The sequence below is a fragment of the Lycorma delicatula genome, chromosome 4 (assembly GCF_047948215.1).
Source record: "Lycorma delicatula isolate Av1 chromosome 4, ASM4794821v1, whole genome shotgun sequence".
Taxonomy (NCBI): Eukaryota; Metazoa; Arthropoda; class Insecta; order Hemiptera; family Fulgoridae; genus Lycorma; species Lycorma delicatula.
The window spans coordinates 39,894,896-39,913,686 of record NC_134458.1 but is presented as its reverse complement, the minus strand read 5'-3'; the positions used below and the strand labels follow the sequence as shown (position 1 = coordinate 39,913,686).

The following is an 18,791-nucleotide window of genomic DNA, read 5'->3' as shown; positions in this document are numbered from 1 at the left end:
CTTTCTACAATAAATGTGAATTTAACTCAATTATCTGTAAACTTTTGACACAGTAGCAGCTGTATTAAATTTAAATCTTTTATACGTTGACTTATGTAATTTTAAAAAATTGATATTTTTTATGAAAGAATTGATGATGAAGGTCCATGTAAAAATGTGATTCTTCAATATAAATTCTTCAATATGAATGTACTTAAGGTAAGAATATATTTCTTAAATTTTTACTGTTTTGTGAATTCATAAATTTAGTTAATATTATCATATTAATGCTATGATATTAATAACAAACAATTCAATACAATCATGGATATATTTTTTCTAAAGAGAAAATTTTTTTTATTTACTACATAGTAATTTTTTTCTTACTTTTGTTCCAAAGTCAATATTTTTGAAGCAGACATATTTTTATTGCTAGCTCAGCTAGTCACTTTAGTTGGTTTAATTATTCCAGAAGAATTTTGTCTTAAAAGATTAAAAGCACATTGTCTTGTACTTCACAATGGATTTTATTGGATTTTGGCCAACTGTATTTAATGCTTAGTATAGCATCCTTTGTAGAAACAAACGTAGGTAAAGATAATGGTTTTGTATCAGCATGAATACCTTCCCTAAACTTTAATACCCTATAAGGATAATGTTGACTGATGGAAAATAACACTGATTAAATACCTAGAAAACTCTTGCTGAGTTGCTGAAATACACTGTTAAAATAAATAGTTCGTCATTTGCTTTACAATCGTGCACAGACTATAAAATAGTCAGAAAAATAATCAGACTATGAATAGTCAGATGTTTCTTTTTAAACCTGTATATTTGGTATATTTCAGTAGATAGTTTAAATTTATGAATAATCTTCTTATTTGAAATAATTAAATGAAAAAAGTAAAAATGTATAACAAAAAAATAAACTCCACCAGAATGCTAATGATCTAACAACATGTCATCACTAAAATATGAATTTTCTTTCTAAAATTGTTAAAAAATATGACTATAAATTAATAAAAAAATTATTTCAAACGAAGAAAGTTTGGTGCAAGTTTAAAATTGTTTTAATGAATAACACTGAATTTAGCTGGCCGCAGTCAAAATGTTAGTAAAATGGTACCAGTATATCATCAAAGTTTGAAAACACTTGGTGATTATGTGCTTTCATTTAGTCTAGGCAGTTGATGCCACCACCTTCCATCAATCGCACTTATTTTTTAACTCAGTCACTCGCCTGTTGGATTTTATCAAAGCCTTTTTTTCATTAATATGGTAATTTTCAATTTCATTTTTCTTTTTTTTATTGCTGTTTTAATTATTATCAGTATTATTTTAAAATTTAAGTATATTTAAAGAAATTAAATGACTATTAGTAATGTATTTTTTAAACATTTGATATTTTTCACATTATCACACTTTTTAAGTTTTTATTGTTTATATACAAGTATATTATTTGACAGAAATACAAAAGAAAACAAGAATATCTGTAAGTGATCTGAAATATTGCTGTAAAAACGTTTTAGTGAAGAATACTTTGATAATTTTTTATTATTTGTAACATTGTTTTGCAGATTACTTCAGAATGTTTTTTACAGTGAAAATTTTTCCATTTCACCCATGTGATTGTTGTGTTGCTAATTTTTTTCTTCTACTTTCCAAATAAATCCCTTTTCTATTTTTCTGAGTCGGCTCTTCAGTCTCATGTTCTCAAGTTTCTTCTGTAGGACCATATTATTTTGTTAAATCTTTTTTTATCTCTTTTGGCAATGATATGATTTTGGCACATTTTCTCTTTTCATCAAGTGTTCTTTCATCATGTTAGGTTAGGTTATGGTCCACATTAGAGACATAGAACATGACACGTCTGAAGATGAGATATTGGCAGCGGTTATGGCCAGAGTTGAAGATAAAGATCAGACGAGGATCTCATCTGTTAGGCCAGGTTATGCGGAAACGCAAAATGTGACAGTTGTGACAACGCACAGGTCTGCCTGCAAACTAGTTGAACAAAGAATACGTATTGGCTGGGTCAACTGCAGAGCCTTTATTAGGGAAGAAGAAGATAAATGTTTTCGATGCTGGGGGTTTAGGCCATCATAGGCAAGACTGTAAGGGCCCTGATAGGATGGACCTCTGTTTTAACTGCGGAGGGAGGGGTCATAAAATAGTGGACTGTCGGGAACCCAAAAACTGCCTGAACTGTGGCAGTCAAGACCACAGAACGGGAGCCTGGGCATGCACTAGTAACAGTAATGCTTAAAGTACTTCTAGCTAACACAAACAGCAGCTTGTTGTCCCTTGACTTGATAAATTAACTGGCTAAAGAACAAAATATAGATATAATAATAATTACGGAGCCTAATATCTACAAAGCAGCCAAAACCGGTTGGATGGCTGACACTGTTGGAGATGTAATAATAAAAAATATGAGTGGGAGATTGGCCTTGAGCTTCAAAACAAGAACAGAGGGATTTGTAGTGGCAGAGACGGACTCCACAATTATAGCAGGAGCATATGTATCACCCAACATAAGTATTGGAGATTACGAGAAGTATTTGGATAGTATTCATAGAATACTATCTTGTGAGAGTAAGAAGGTCATAATGATGGGTGATTTCAACTGTAAATCGAGGTTAGCTGGTAGCTCCTATAATAACCGGAGAGGAGAGTTACTTGCAGATTTAATGGAGTCCCTTGGATACTATTGTATAAATGATAATACTCCGACTTTTGAAGCTCGAGGCCATTGCTCAGTATTGGACTTGGTCATCATTGATGGCAGATGGGGAAGTGATCAATATGAGTGGCGTGTATTAGATCAGGACATTGCAAGTGATCACTTTGCTGTTAAGTTAATAATGAAGGATGGAGTATTTGTAACCAAGGATAGACAGCTTCCAATAAGACCTTCGGCACAACAGATTGAAAGAATAGTAGAAAGGGTCGCATATAGGCTCCGTAATATATTAGAGGCAACACCTGATACTCTAACGACGATCATACAGCAGGAAATGAACAAGGAAATTAGAGCCACCAATCGCAGGGGACAAGTATACTGGTGGTCTGATGAAATAGCGGCCTACCAGAGAGCATTACAAAAAGCTAGAAGAAAAAACAAAGGCTTAGACGTAGAGGTGGTCAGGAATATGACATGGCAGTCCACTCATATGTTTAAACGAGAAGATTGCTAAACAGGTCCATCAAAAAGACGAAGAGGGATTATTGGATGAGATTGTGTGAGGACTTGGACAAGGATCCCTGGAGCCAAGCTTACAAAATAGAATGAAGAAATTCGGCAGGCGTCTACCAACACTCAGTAAACGTCAAGCAGAGGTTCAGTTTAAAGAACCTTTTCCATGTGAAGAAGAAATTGGAGTTATTTTGCCAGAATTTGAACCTAGACGATTTACGCCTGCCGAGTTGGCTTGTGCAATTGGACAGTTAGGTAATAAGAAGAGCCCTGGCATCGATGGCATACCATACTGAAAGGCTTAATAAAGAAGTTGCCTTGGGAAATGACGGACTTGGCCAATTATGGGCTTGAAAGGGATTCTTTTTCCAGATGTTGGAGGGAGGCCAGAGTGGTCTTCCTCCCAAAAAGTAATGATGAACAAGGTCAAGTGAAGTATAGACCACTTAGTCTATTGAACAATCTGGGAAAGGCGGTTGAAAAACTGTTGACCGCCAGAATTATTAGAGAAGTTGAAGAAGGTGAAGGTATTAGCCCAAATCAATTTGGTTTTTGGAGGGGACGCTCCACCTTATTAGCTGCCAACAAGGTAATAAATTGGGCCCTTGAGGTGAAAAGTGGTACATGGAGAACTAGAAGAATTCCGCTTCTTTTCTCCTTAGATGTTAGAAATGCTTTCGGCACAGTAAAGTGGAGTCAGATTCATAGGGCATTACAGGCAAAAAACATCAGCCCGTACTTGAGGAGACAAGTGGCGAAATACCTTTCAGAAAGGACTTGTACAGTGAATTCACAAGAAGGAGAATTGATATTCAATATATACGGTGGAGTTCTCCAAGGTTCGGTTTTGGGTCCTCTTTTGTGGATCCTCACCTTTGATGATGTTCTACAATAGGACTATCCACCTGGTGTGGAAACAATAGCCTATGCAGATGATTTGGCAGTCCTTGTACAAGGTAAGATGGGATTGGAGGTGCAGGAGAAGGCCAATATGGCGCTTGCAAAGATACATGAATGGTTGCAAGAAAAGGGACTTACGTTATCAATTAATAAATGTACGTTCATCACGTTTACTGGTAGAAGAGTTATAGAACGTCTGAACATTGTGGTGAATGGACAGGAAATAATGGAGACAAGCTGCCTGAAATATCTGGGAATTCTCTTTCAGAGAAATTGTGCCTTTTCTGAACATATTAATAGTATATGCAATAATGCGGACAACATGATAAAAGGGTTAAATATGATCATGTCAACAAAGAAGGCTCCTAGAGCGTCCAAAAGAAAGATGACAGCATCGGCAGTTGTATCATCTTTGTTGTATGCAGTGCCTGTATGGTGGACTTCATTACGAATCAAGAAAAACAAAAATAGACTTGTGAGAACGCTGTTGCTGGAGTGGTTTCCGCTTACAGAACAGTCTCCTATGAGGCACTTTGTGTCTTGGCAGCAGTACCTCCAATCGACTTAATGGCCCATTACAGGGTAGAGATATCGCAAGGACTGGAAACTCAGGAGGCTAAGCATAGGCTGATAACTAGGTGGAGAGAGGTAGGACCTGCTAGCAGGACAAAATAGCTAATCCCTGACCTTGAGAGTTGGATCGATAGGAAACATGAGAAGGTGGATTTCTTTATGTCGCAGTACTTTTCAGGCCACGGTAATTTTAATTATTACCTTCACAGAATGGGAGAAGACAAACGCCAGCCTGTATGTAGAACGATGCAGACCACACCTTCAAGGAATGCATCAGATGGTTACAAAATAGACGGGACACAAATTTATCAACGATGAGACCTGAGGAGATTATGAGTAACATGCTACATAGTGAGGACAATTGGAAAAGAATTGAAGGAACTATCAGGAATATCTTGACTAACAGTAAAAGACGAAGACGAGAGGAAACTGGACTTCTGAGTGAATAGATTAGGGTAGGGTGGATAGCCCCAACCCACCGGGTTGGTCTAGTGGTGAACGCGTCTTCCCAAATCAGCTGATTTGGAAGTCGAGAGTTCCAGCGTTCAAGTCCTAGTAAAACCAGCTATTTTTACACGGGCTTGAATACTAGATCGTGAATACCGGTGTTTTTTGATGGTTGGGTTTCAATTAACCACACATCTCAGGTATGGTCGAACTGAGAATGTACAAGACTACACTTCATTCACACTCATACATATTATCCTCATTCATCCTCTGAAGTATTATCTTAACGGTAGTTACCGGAGGCTAAACAGGAAAAAGAAAGAAAGGGTGGATAGCCCCAGTGGTAAGGGCTGGCATGCTTAGGTGTGTCTGTTCCAAGGATCCACTGGGGACTCCAAGGGAGAATAGGTCTATACAAGTATAAAAGACCCATCGATGCGTCACGACTTTCCAAGCTATGGCATAGCGATACAGAAGGGCAAATGAGACTCAAAAGACCTGACCGGTGAGCTGACCTGCCTTGCTGGACATACAGCCGGTAGGTGGGGAGGCCCATTAGAATATAACAGGCACTCCCCTGGGACCCGGCCTAGGGAAGCAGTCAAAAAAAAAAAAAAAAAAAAAAAAAAAAAAAGCTAGGTTATGGAAATATTTTTATCTCATCAGATTTTAACAGAGAAAAATTATTTGTGCATTTATTTCTGTGATGTTCAGGATGGAGTAAAATACACTTATTGACCACCTTCTGGTTATTCTTGAAACAGAATAAGTAGCACACATTCTATCCACACTTTGTTGTATAGCAGACTGTGGCAGTGGTTGGCTTTTTGGTTCTGTGTCTATTCCAGTTATGTTGTGCATAGAAGGTAGAATACTATGATTTATTTTTTTTTAGTTGTGTAGCTAAAGAGAGTATTATCTTTTGGAAAACATAAATGTAAATTCTGATGGCTTGATTTTTTTTTAGCTTGACATTTAAGGAAATCTCTTTTTTGTTTTTTCGAGCAGTTCCAATAAATGTCATTTTTTTTCAATAGGTTTTCAGCTGTATGCTGATGTACCAATTGTCGGAAGTAAGGTTTCTGTTTGAGTTTTCTATTGTTTTGGTTAGACATTTAACTATGTCTGATGTGTTGATTTTTAACATCAAAAATTAAAACTAAGGAAAGAAAATAAAATTTTTCCTCTTTCATGTTGTCAATAAAAGATTGAAAATAGGTTATAGTGGGGATAAAAATAACAAAACACATTAAGGTGAAAACCATGCAAAAAGTTGGATATCTGTTTGACAAAATCCAGCAGCTCAAGTGACATAGTTAAAATTAATACAAAAAAAAAACTAGTTTAAACTACAAAGGCAAAAAATACTAGTTCAATACCAATACAAAAAATTAGTTCAAAATAGTTAATTATTTCTTGTGATGATTCCTTCTTGGGCAAAATATACTTAGATTATAGTCTTCTTGATTTTTCTTTTCCCATTTCTATCCCAAGCCATCCTCATCTTTGTATGTTAAAGAAATTGTTCTAGTATAAGCAGATGTGTATGTTTATGTATATTTTGTACTAATAAAAATTAAGAAGTGATGAAATCTATCTTTTATATATATATATATATATATATATACAATAAAAATAAACCACCTTATTTTCTTGCCTGCCCTACTTAATCAGGTACCTGAAGGTCAAACCATTCAGAAGACTTCTCTGATTGTCTCTATCCATAAATTCCCTTTTAACTTTTGCCACAACTAGATATCTTTTTCTTCAGAGCCATACCACTCGTGACTTGTGATCTCTTCTTTTTACCTCGTATAAATCTCTTTCTTTTTCTTTCTTGAATCTGATTTCAATATTCAAACCATTTTGATTTCTCTCTATCTATTCATTTCATAATTTTATCTGCTGTACCTGTTCTGATATTCAATAATACCTTATTCTATTCATTCTTACACTCCAACCTTAAAAATCTCATTTCTCCTTCTGTTGCATTTGATTGTAAACCTTTGCATATGATAAAAAAAATATCTTTGCTCTTTAATGGCATATCTTTGTCCAGTTTTAAATTCTTCATGTAACAATAGGATTCACTTGCTGTTTATGCACTCATATGCTTAGCTCTTTTTTCTTCTATTGTCTTCCAAATACAATATCTAAGTTCAGAGTCCCTGCACTTTCTGCCATAGTATTTTTCTGAATCACATCTTTTCATTGCTTTTAATAAAAAATTATAACTGTGCCTTTACAGTTTTTGACTGTAGTTATTCTGCTACTTCATTTTTTACTGCTCGTACTTGCATTCTACCAATTTCTTCTGCGCTTAAATAACAGTATCAGTGCTGCAAATTATTTTATGAAACGGTCAACCATGGTGGACCAATCTTCTGATAAACTTACCCATTCATTAGTATTTTTCAGGAAAGAGTAATCATTATATTATTTCTAATATATTTAGTGGAATATATCTGCTTTAACAAAAGTACTTCTCTATGCAGGCGGAATCAGATATTGAATCTGATACGAGTGTTTTTGATGTAAAATCTCCTCAAAGTGAAGGTGTTACATCAGGTGGAAGAAGAAGAAGCAGCAGTGTTGTCAACAACAATAACAATAATAATAATAATAACAGCAGAGGAGGAGAACTGACATCACCAGAAGCTGTACCACCTCTTCCTATACGATCAACAAGTGAGAGGAATAATGTGACAACTTCAAATATGTCTTGAGTATGGTAAAATTATAGCAGAAATTGAAAAGAAGTTGCAATTTAATTGTTTAGGAAGGATGATCGATCACACAGTTGAATCTGTGAGGATAATGACAATGTTTTGCAGGTCTTAGATTTATTAAATGACATGTAATGTAATATAAAACAATCCTAGAATATTAGAATGTATATTATTTGAAGTTACTTGGTATTTTGGCGATAAAACCTTGCTAAATTATACATATACAAATATATATATTTTAGAATATGTTTAATTAGAAGATGTCAGTTAAGGTTATTGCTAAAGTATTTGTAAATTTAAATTTAAATTATCTGTGCTGTATCGATATATGCACTTTATTAATTTATTATATTAAACATTGTATAATAACTTAAAACAGATGACAATTGACAGAAATGTTATGGTGTGAGGATGCATGTGTAATTAAAAATTGAAAATAAAAAATAGTTCAGTTGAAGTGGTGGTTGCAATTTTTTAAAAATATTTTTAAAATTTTACATTATTAGAGTAATAATTTTCTTTTTTTAATTTTTTAATAAAGTGAACAAAATATTTTTCTAAATGATTCAGAAATGTGCATTAAATGATCATTGCGGTTAATTAGATGAAAATATTTTATAATTATACAGTATAACATTATCATTTGTAGTATACATTGTTTTCTGAGACTAGCCTGTAAAATTCAACTTGTGACATCAGGAAGTAGTGTTTTAACCAGTTCAGCTGTATATTTTTCCATGTGGTAGCTATTCTCAAGGACTAAAAAAATTAACTAACCTCTTAACCTCATTTGAATGTCAATTTGTACTTTAATTTTTCTATATAAACGTAAAATTCAAAATAATGTTTTAATGTTAATTATAGTAGGTCTGTGCTGTTATTAAGCAGAATTTTCTAGTCATTTCTCTGACTTCATGTCAATATATATTCAAAATAAGTACATCTTGAATAACTTTTTTTTGTGAAAAACTGTAATAAGTAAATAAATATGATAAAAAAATTATTTAATGCATGGAACGGTTCAATTTATATATTCATGTGAGTTAATGTGGTTTTTTTTTTATATTTTATGACGGCATAGGATAACTTTAGTCAGTCCATTATCTAAGTCTCTTTGAAGAGACTATTTGGGCCTTGCAGTTCTACCAGTACTTTTTCATATATTCTGATCTCCATGTCCTTTCTGGTGTTGAAAATGTTCATGTTGTGAATTTATTTCTTGTAAGTGTGAAGTGAGTGTTTTTGTTGTTGATTTTCTTGTTTAATTTTATCTTGTCTGTGGTGTCTTCTGGTGTAAGGCCAATTTCCTTCAGATCCTCTCTTATTTCTCTCATCCATCTGCATCCTGTCTTTGTGTTTTTCGGCTGGAGACTGTACTGTACCAGCTGTTTCAGAAGTCTCAAATCTTGCATCCTAATGATGTGTTAAAAGAATCCTAGTCCCCTCATATGCATGGTATCAGTAATGGGTTCTACCTCTTTGTACCAAACTTCAAACTTTGTTGGGCATAATCCACCAGTGCCCATCTCTGGTAGTTCTTGTTGATATCCAATTCTTCTTCCAATTCTTCTTTTGATTTTCTGGTGTCTGTTGGTCTTTGTTTGTTCAGGTAAAAGAATGTTTCTGCTGCATATGTGGCTTCTGATTTTATAACTGTCTTAGAGTCTTTTTATGGAATTTATGGATAGACATTTTTTACTGTAGGTGTACCAGGTTAATTTTTATGCTTTATCTAGTTTGTTTGTTCTGGTTTGGATTGAGGTTTTTCATTTAGATTGTTTTTTTATTATTTCTCCGAGGTATTTAAACTGGGTTACCATTTTGACTTTATTGCTGTTTATATTTACTTCTTTTAATTTTGTTGGTTATTAGGGTATAATTTCTGTCTTTTCGATTGATATTTTGATGCTAGTTTTATTTGCAATGTTTTGAAGTTCTAATATCTGTGTTTTAGCTTTGTCATTGTCGTCTAGCAGTGCCAAGTCATCAGTGAAACCAAGGCAGTTTGTTTTAATCTTTTGGCTTATTTTTATTTTTGGGGGCATTTTTGAGCCATTCCCTCATTACCATTTCCAGAGCACAGTTGAATAGTAGCAGTGAGAATCCATCGCCTTGACGCAGTCTAGTTTTGATCTTAAATGGTTCCCAGAGTTCGCCTCTGATAATTATTATTTGTGAGGGTTAGTTTTATCATGTTTATTAATTTGGGATGTAGGCTGAGGTGTCTTAGAATGTTTAGTAGGGATTCTGTGTAGATGTAATCATATGCTTTCTTGAAGTCTACAAACGTTATCACTATGTCTCTACTTCTTTTTCTTTTGTAATCCATTATTAGATTGAGAGTCATGATCTGGTCTGAACAGCTCCTCCAGGGTCTGAAACTTCCCTGGTATTCTCCTAGTTCTTTCTTGAGTTGCAAACTGATCCTGTTGAGGATGATTCTTGAAAGAATTTTTTTATATTGTGTCTAGGAGTGAGATTGCCCTGTAGTTTTTAGGGTCTGTTTTGTCCACTATTTTGTGTAATGGGTGGATGAGGGCTGTCATCCAGTGTTCTGTTAGTTCTTCTTTGATCCAGATGTTGACAAGCTGTTGAAGCACAATTTTTTCTGGCCTTCCTGAATGTTTACAGGTCTCTAAAAAGGTCTGATCTTCTCCTCCTGCTTTGTAATTCTTCATCTCACTCAGTGCTTGGTAGACTTCTTTTATTGTAGGAGGGTTGATGTTTTCTTGTGGTGTTTTTATTGGGGTACTGGTGTCAAGGTTTAGGAGTTCTGTCAGTTGTTTGCAATTTAGGATTTTGTTGAAAAATTTAGCTAGGATTTCCACATTGTCTATTGTTATGTGCCAGATTATAGTTTTCGTCCTTCATTAGTAGTAGTGGGGGTTCATATTTTTGGAGTTGTTTTTAGAAGGTTTTGTGGTAGTCTCTCAACTGCGTTTTGTTGAATTCTTCTGTTGATTTCAGTATGTCTTTATGGAATTGTCTTTTTATTTTCCTTAGGGTTCAGATGGTTTCTTTTCTTTGTTTTACTAGTTTTTGGAAAGATGTTTCTGATTTTTGGGATTGGTATAATAGCCATGATTGATGTCTCTTCACCACTGTTTTGTCGCATTCACTGTTCCACCATTGATGCTTTTTACGGGGTTTTAGTGGAGCCAGTTCTTCTGCAATTTGTTCAAAGTTGTTGACTAGGTCTTCAATTTCATCCGTGATTGTTATTTTTTTGGTTGCTTTTTGGCAATTTTCATTCTTGATTAGTTTGGAAGGGTCTACTTTTCTTTTGTTGATGATGTTATAATTGTAAGAAGAAATAATTTTCCATTTACTTTCATAATAATTTCACTTTTTTTTGAGGATGGTTTGAAGATTGTGATTTATGATTACACTGGAAATGTTAAGAACATCACAGAAGGTTTAATATTGCCTAATAATCTGATTATAATTTTATGTGGATAAGATAGATCACAAAAAAAGGGAACTTTATAAATCTGAACATGTAGATAAATTGACAGCATGATAGAAAAGACATCCAATAGAAACAGGTGTAGAGAATGTGAAAAACCAACTTTGAGTTAGTGTTGACCCACTTACTGTAGATTTTCTGTTCATAATTCTTGTAAACAGTGCGACACCTTTTCTAAGAAACTTTGCTCTGAAAAGGCCTTCCATAGAGAGAAGCTTCATAAACTGTGCCAAAACTAATACAGTCTGTTTTTCAAATTAAATAAAAATGAAAATTGTGAAAGAAAAAAAATTGTTACAGTTTCAAGAAGTAGTTGCCAAGAGAGCTTGAGATAATCATATTTGTCTGATTTCAACTTTTCAAGATATAGCTGTGTTATAGTCTATAATTTGCCTTCCTTAACTGTAATCTTAATTGATAATTTTAACCTGAACCTTAACCTTTGATAATTTTTCATTATGGGAAAACTGAAGCTCTTAAAGATATTAAAGCAGAGAAATAAATTTAAGTATGGGTTTATTTTCATATGTATAAAATGTATTGTTTATAATAATTGTTAGATTTACAAGTAGTGTCTGTTAAAGTTAACTCCTGAACTAAATGTTCTGTCTCTTGGAAAGGTATTTAGGGGCCAGACAAGTAGCACTATATCATTCTGTAAATCATAACTGTCCGTGGTACAAAAATAGTTGATGTGGGTATCACTATGTCAGAAATCTTTTATTTTACCATTAGTGATGGTGAAGTTGCTATTGCTGGGAAAACTTGGTTGACTGGTGATCATAAATTAGATGACAAAATTAACTAATATTACCCATTTTCTATTCAGCAGTCCTTGGATTAATAGCCGGCTACAACTGAGCTGTTCTAACCTCCATTGTAAGCATATTGTCTTAGGTTTATTTACATTTACTTTATAAATTCTATACAAAGTTTATTTATTTTTCTTTCAAATAATAAGTCATCACTATGATTCTTCTGTTGTATCATTACGTAGTGGATAACAACATATGAACTAATTCAATAATACTAAATCTCAGTTTCTTCATCTGATCTATAAACACAGTAAAACTGAACACTTTAAAAATAATTTTTTTTTAGTTAATAATGAATAACTCACAAGATTCTCATACATGGACCATCAAAAATGAAAATTATAAACAAATTGTATGGTTTAAATTGGAAAGTTTTCAAAGTATTTAGTTTCCTAACTTGACACATTAATACACATATGTTTACTTAATAGTGACTTAAGAAAAATTAAAACATTAATTCCTAATGTCATTAATCAAATAAATTAACATAATTAAATAATAAGTGTAGTTCAGTATTATGATTTATGCTAATTTTATGAGTAAGTAAAATCTATATATATATATATATATATATAAATAACTGTAGCAGTCTAGTTGTATGATACCTTTGTAGTTTATTAACAGAAAAAATTATTTATATCTTTACATGAAAAGATTGAGTTTTGACATTCACTACATCCTCTTCTTAACAAATAAAAAACAGTTTTTAAATTGAGGGAATTACTGAATTACTGTCAATTTCAAGCTATTTTATTCTTAATATTAACAAAGAGTTTATGGAGCATTCTACTTAGTGGTTAGTAGCAGTAACAATATTCTGATGGATAACAAATTATAACTTTTCAATCCTTTACAGGTCTAACTGTAATTCATTATCTTAAATTAACAACATATTCTGTAACCTATGAATTGTTTATTAAAATAATATCACTTTTAGAGATATGATTTACTTATGTATAATACTTCCACTACAACTAAAATGTTTTTCAGAGATATGATTATTAGTCATAAACATACGTCTCAAACATATGTTTCCCGTTTACCATGTGTTACTAGAAGACGTCTTAATAGATAGGACTGCGTAAAACATAACCCTAATAGTATTTACATGGTTTCATCATGCATACCTCCCTCCAACACCTTCTACTGTACCAGCAACACTTCTGTGATCTCTCCTTTCAGTCTTCTTCCCACTTCTGTACACACTCTTGTAGTTCCTTCAGTTCATCTTTCTCTTACCTTTCATAATCTTTCATTAACCTTTGGCTTCCTTTCCATCAATTCCATATCATGAATCTTCCTAGGTAGCTAACCTTCTTGTATCCTTTTTACATTCCCATACCATCTTACCTCATCATCCTTAATATTTTCTCTTACAAGGGTTCCTTCTCCAGTATATCCCAGATTTTCATTTCTTATCCTGTCCATTCTTGTAACTCCTTCATTACTCCTTAGAAAGTTTATTTCTCAAGTTTATATTTTTCTGACATCCTTTCATTTTGTAACCCATGATTTTATTATGCTGCTTAGCATAATACAATTTAATATTGGGACATAGTGTGTCTGATATATCCACCTTTTTACTTTTTGGGGCATATCCTGACTCCAAATCAGACTATCCATACTTTTCAAAAATAAGTGTGCTTGAGTAACCCTCTTCCTGATTTCTTCCACATTGCTCTGTGTTACTTCCAAGATACTTAAAAATGCCCACTCTCCTTAGCTGTGCGCTAACTGTTACTCTCCAGTAACTTCTAGGTGATTACCATCTTATGCTTCTCTTCCCCCAATTTCATTCCTTAGTGGTCTATAATTTCTCTCAACACATTTGTATGTCTTTGAACCTACTCTGTATTTCACCATATCATTATGTCATCTGCAAGTACTGTTTCTTTCATCATTCTCTCTTTTACCTTTTCTACCACCTTCTTCAGTATATCTTCCAATATAACAATGAATAGCAGAAGTAAGAAGTCACCTACCTTCTTTCAGACCATTTCTTTTTTCTGTCGGCCCTTTTTTTCTTCTATATTTACTCAGCTAAAATACATACTCCTTATCCCTTTCCACATTCCTTTTCTTTACTCATTTTCTCTTTGAAGCCTCATACACTTTTTCTCTGTCCATGCCATCAAATGCCTTTTCAATAACCATAAAAGTCATGAGAAGATCCTTTCCATACCCATTGTGCCTTTTATGAAGTAATTTTACTGCACACGTAAGATAAACAGTCAGTGTACCCAGTCAGAAACCATGTTGTTCCTCTCTGAGCCTTCCTCCATGCTCTCCTGAATTCCCTTCTTCAGTATCTTTTAAAATAATCTTTCAAATGGTGCTCTTCTTTAATTTTCATACTCCTTTCTGTTTCTTTTTTTAATATAGACACTATGATTGCCTTCTTTATAATTTTCTGGGGTCTGAACCACTCACCTTCTAGACTGATCACTGCTGTATCATGTTATGTAATGACTCTCTGTCTTTTCACTTAATTCTACATTATTTTAAATAATTACTCTTATTTTTTATTATTTAACTGTTACTCTTATTTGTAATTATTTTCAATAATTGCTCTTGCAGAAATCCAGCAATCCTCCTCATTCATGCTGACCCATTCTTCTAATCCAAGCACACTTTCATATTCCAGTCTATCTTCATCATTCAGGTCTTCCATTACAATAATGTTTCTTCACAAACTCAGCTCTGTAATTATTCTTTAAACCCTTCCTTCTCTTCTGCAGAACAACCTGCCTGTAATACACGCCTGAAAAATCTGTATTTTCTTTTCAATGGTAGTTTCACTTTAATTATATACATACTAATCCCCTTCACCTCTTCATATAATATTCTGTTCACTACCACTTCCTCTGCATTTTTCCTTCCCATCTCATATCATTGTCTTAGTTCTCTCTGTCCTTCACTGTTCCATGTCACCTCCATCAGCCCCAATGCATCCGATCTTCTTTTGCCCCTCACATTAATTATCTCTTCCATTTTCCTTGTTAATGTGCATCTTCAGTATTCCCAATCTTGACCACTTTTCATTTTCATTATTTCCTTCTGATACTTGTTTCAGTTTTGAAACATTTTCTTTATCTATTACCAGCTGATAGGCCTGACATAAGTTCATTAGAACCCCATTGGCTGCTACTTTTTAGTAGAATCTTCAGAGCTATTGTAGCCATCCCAGAGAACAAGAAGTTCTTGCTTTACTATTTTCCTTACAAGCAAGATTTTTCTTCAAATCATTACCCACCTCCCATAATGACATATGTTGATGTCCAACTCTATTGGACATCAGGAAGTCTGGTTGTTAATAAGATATATATAAAATAATATTTTAAAATTTATATGCAGTACTTTAATCTTCTTGTTATTTGTTAAAATAAATATTACTTTCATAAACATGGTTTAATTATGTATAATAATTCTGCAATAGCTAATTTTCCATTGTCAGTAGTAGGAAGTGTATTGTATCAGCGATATTTAGAATTGGAATTTAGAAGTAGAATGGGAATGCCAAAATCAAAACATCTCATCACATTTTATTACTAACATTTTTTAAGGGTTCAGTAAAATGCATTTGTTTTATTATTTATCATATACTTATTAATCTTTTAGTTGTTTTTATTCCAGAATTAATTTGTTTGATATATATATATATATATATATATACATATGTGTGTACAAAAACCACTATGGCATTTATTATCCCTACAGCAGCTATAAGCTATTGACTATTGTTTCAATCATTTACTTATTTGATCTACTTATGTATATAAATATTAAATACTTTCAGTAACATTTTTGTTTATCATGGGATAATACCAAATCTATCTGTCAAATTATAGTCACATAATTTTATTCACTATAAAAAGGTTTTTTTTTAAATATCAAATTACTGAAAAACACTTGATTATATAAACTGACTGATTTAAAATTAATTAAAAAACACATGTTCTGCCATTTAATTATTCTTAACAAACAAATATGTTTTGCTCTGGTTATCACCAATGTATTAACAGATTTTGGTTTAAAATATTGTTAAGGAAAGGGAGTAGCATAGTGGAAAAGCAAAATAAACTTTCACAACACTGTTCTCCTTTCATTACATTACAGACCCTCTTATTGAGTACCATAAGTAATGATTGTTAGTTTATACTATAAAACTGTTAAATATCTAAACTATAATAACACAAAATCTAAATTAAATCATCTTAGCTGAGTCAGAAGTAAAATGTTTAAATTTTAAATTCAGTAGGGTTAAATTGATAATGTAAATTTTATGTTTGAACTGATTGGAAAATAAGAGGCATTTTTTAAACTTGAAATACCTTTTCTTTGCTTTTAAAAATATATTGTACTTTTTTTAGTGTATAAACATAAATAAGTAAGTATATATATATATATACTTACATATTTACATATATATACTATATATACTAGTCCAGAATCTAGAATCTAGACCCTCGGGGCTCAGGTCAACCCAGGTGAATCCTGGAGCCAACTCCTCCTCTGGGGCTCCTTAGGGCCTTTTAGAGCCAAGAGGCCTATCCCATGACTGCAGAACTTGCTTCACTCACCATTCCCAATTTGCCAGGGGGACCATTGCCCTTGACACCTGCAGAGCTTGCTTTGGCCGCCATTCCCATCTACCCAGAGGGTTCCACCCCCTGGACCCTCGTACTGTACATTATCTGTAAATAATGGTAACAAAAGTGCATTCACCTTTGACGATGAAAAATTCATAGCATTTCTTTGCCATGTTGGTAAAAATATAATAATGAAGTAAAAGGATTAATCTATTTTTTCCTTAATGAATATCTTTAATTCACAAGTTCACCCTACTTGGGGACCAAGAAATAATGAATGTTTTTATATCTTACCTTCAAGGGTGCTAGGGCCTCAGTTGATGGCTTAAAACGTTCCTTGGGATAAACGAATGTATCCTGCAAATTTGAAAATAATCAGTCGATTGGTTCTCGTGTGATGCAATTACAAACAAACTTTATATATATATATAAATGTGTATATATATATATATATATATATATATATACACATTTCCAAATAACCGTGATCTGTTAGATCAAAAGTGTACCTAGTGCATGTACAAGTTAACCTTCAATCTACTAACAAATACCCCGTTTGAATTTTGAAAATCAGACGATTGTTTGCAGAAATATTATAAGAGGATCCCATTGCATCTCCCAAAACAGTATCCAGGGGGACCCCATTTGTTACCATTGATGGTGATGATTGGTCTAGCCTCCCACAAGGTGCTTGCGTACTTCACCACTCTAGCCTCACATGCAATCCCCACGGGAAGCCCATTATTGTTAAACAGAATTTTTTTAAAATTTATTTAATATAATTTTGTTTTACATAAATCTAATTCTATTATTTTTTTAATATTATTCATTTTATTGATTCAAATCATTCAGTTCATACCCAGCTAACACTGATAGAGAATCACAGTTCATTAATTCAATTCATTAAAGCTTGTGCTTTAACCAGCAAATCTCCACTACTACTATATATATGTAATTTTTTTTTTTCAAAATGAAATGTACCTAAAAATCTTCTCAGTTATGCCAAGAAACATGGGTAAAATTTGGTTGTGATTGATCGAGTAGTTTTTTTGTTTATTCCAAACAAACAAAAACCCCCTTCCTCTTTATATTATAGTATAGATATATTAAATTCATTTTATTTTACATGTTCATGAAATCATAATTTAATATTGTTTAGATACATTTTAATTGCATATTAACATTGTCATAATGATAAATTTTACTGACATTCAAAAGATAATAATGTCTATAAAAAACAAAAAAAAATTGATTCCAGGTAACAATAGATCTTTCTCTAATCATACTTTTAACAATAATAATATCAATAAATTTTTATTTTTTATGAATCAATTATGTTTTTGTGGCACTTCTAGTTGATCATCATGATAGGGCAAAAGTTACGGATGAATTAAAAAAGTTTGCTGTTTATCCAAAATTTTTGCTGAAATAGTTAATGAAATATATGTCTTTCTTAAAATATTTTAATTTACTAAAAAAAAATAAGGTCTATGATTCTGGACGACTGGGAATTTAAATCTATCTGTTGCTTTTTTAATGAGGACTTCAATAACTTTGAGCAATTCAAATGAACTAAATTTTACTCATTAATAAATTAAAAGTCATTTATACACTTTTTTTCCAGTAGTCTAATCTGAAAGAATTTTGAGAACCTCCTTTTTCCAGCTTACTTGATCTTAATCAAATGTGGTTCCTAGTATGAATATTTTTTTTGTCTTCAGGCATTTGACTGGTTTGATGCAGCTCTCCAATACTCCCTATCTACTACCAGTCGTTTCATTTTGGTTTACCCCCTACATCCTACATCCCTAACAATTTGTTTTACATATTCCAAACATTGCTTGCCTGCACAATTTTTCCCTTCTACCTGTCCCTCCAATATTAAAGCAACTATTCCAGGATACCTTAATACGTGGCCTAGTCTATCTCTTCTTTTAACTATATTTTTCCAAATGCTTCTTTCTTCATCAATTTTCTGCAATACCTCTTCAATTTGTCACTTTATCCACCCATCTGTCTTTTAACATTCTCTTATAGCACCACATTTCAAAAGCTTCTAATCTTTTCTTCTTAGGTACACCGATTGTCCAAGTTTCA

General features: G+C 32.8%; 1 protein-coding gene across 2 annotated transcripts in view; it reads left to right on the top strand.

Annotated features, from left to right (window-relative positions):
* The window catches only part of sff (BRSK family serine/threonine-protein kinase sugar-free frosting), a 276,362-nt gene extending 268,081 nt beyond the window's left edge, over nucleotides 1–8,281 (top strand). For both annotated transcript variants that reach the window (XM_075362769.1, XM_075362768.1), the window contains one exon: nucleotides 7,591–8,281. In XM_075362769.1, coding sequence (XP_075218884.1) covers nucleotides 7,591–7,821 — 231 coding nt within the window. In that variant the 3' untranslated portion in view covers nucleotides 7,822–8,281. The remainder of the gene's footprint in view (nucleotides 1–7,590) is intronic.
* Nucleotides 8,282–18,791: the final 10,510 nt, after the last annotated feature.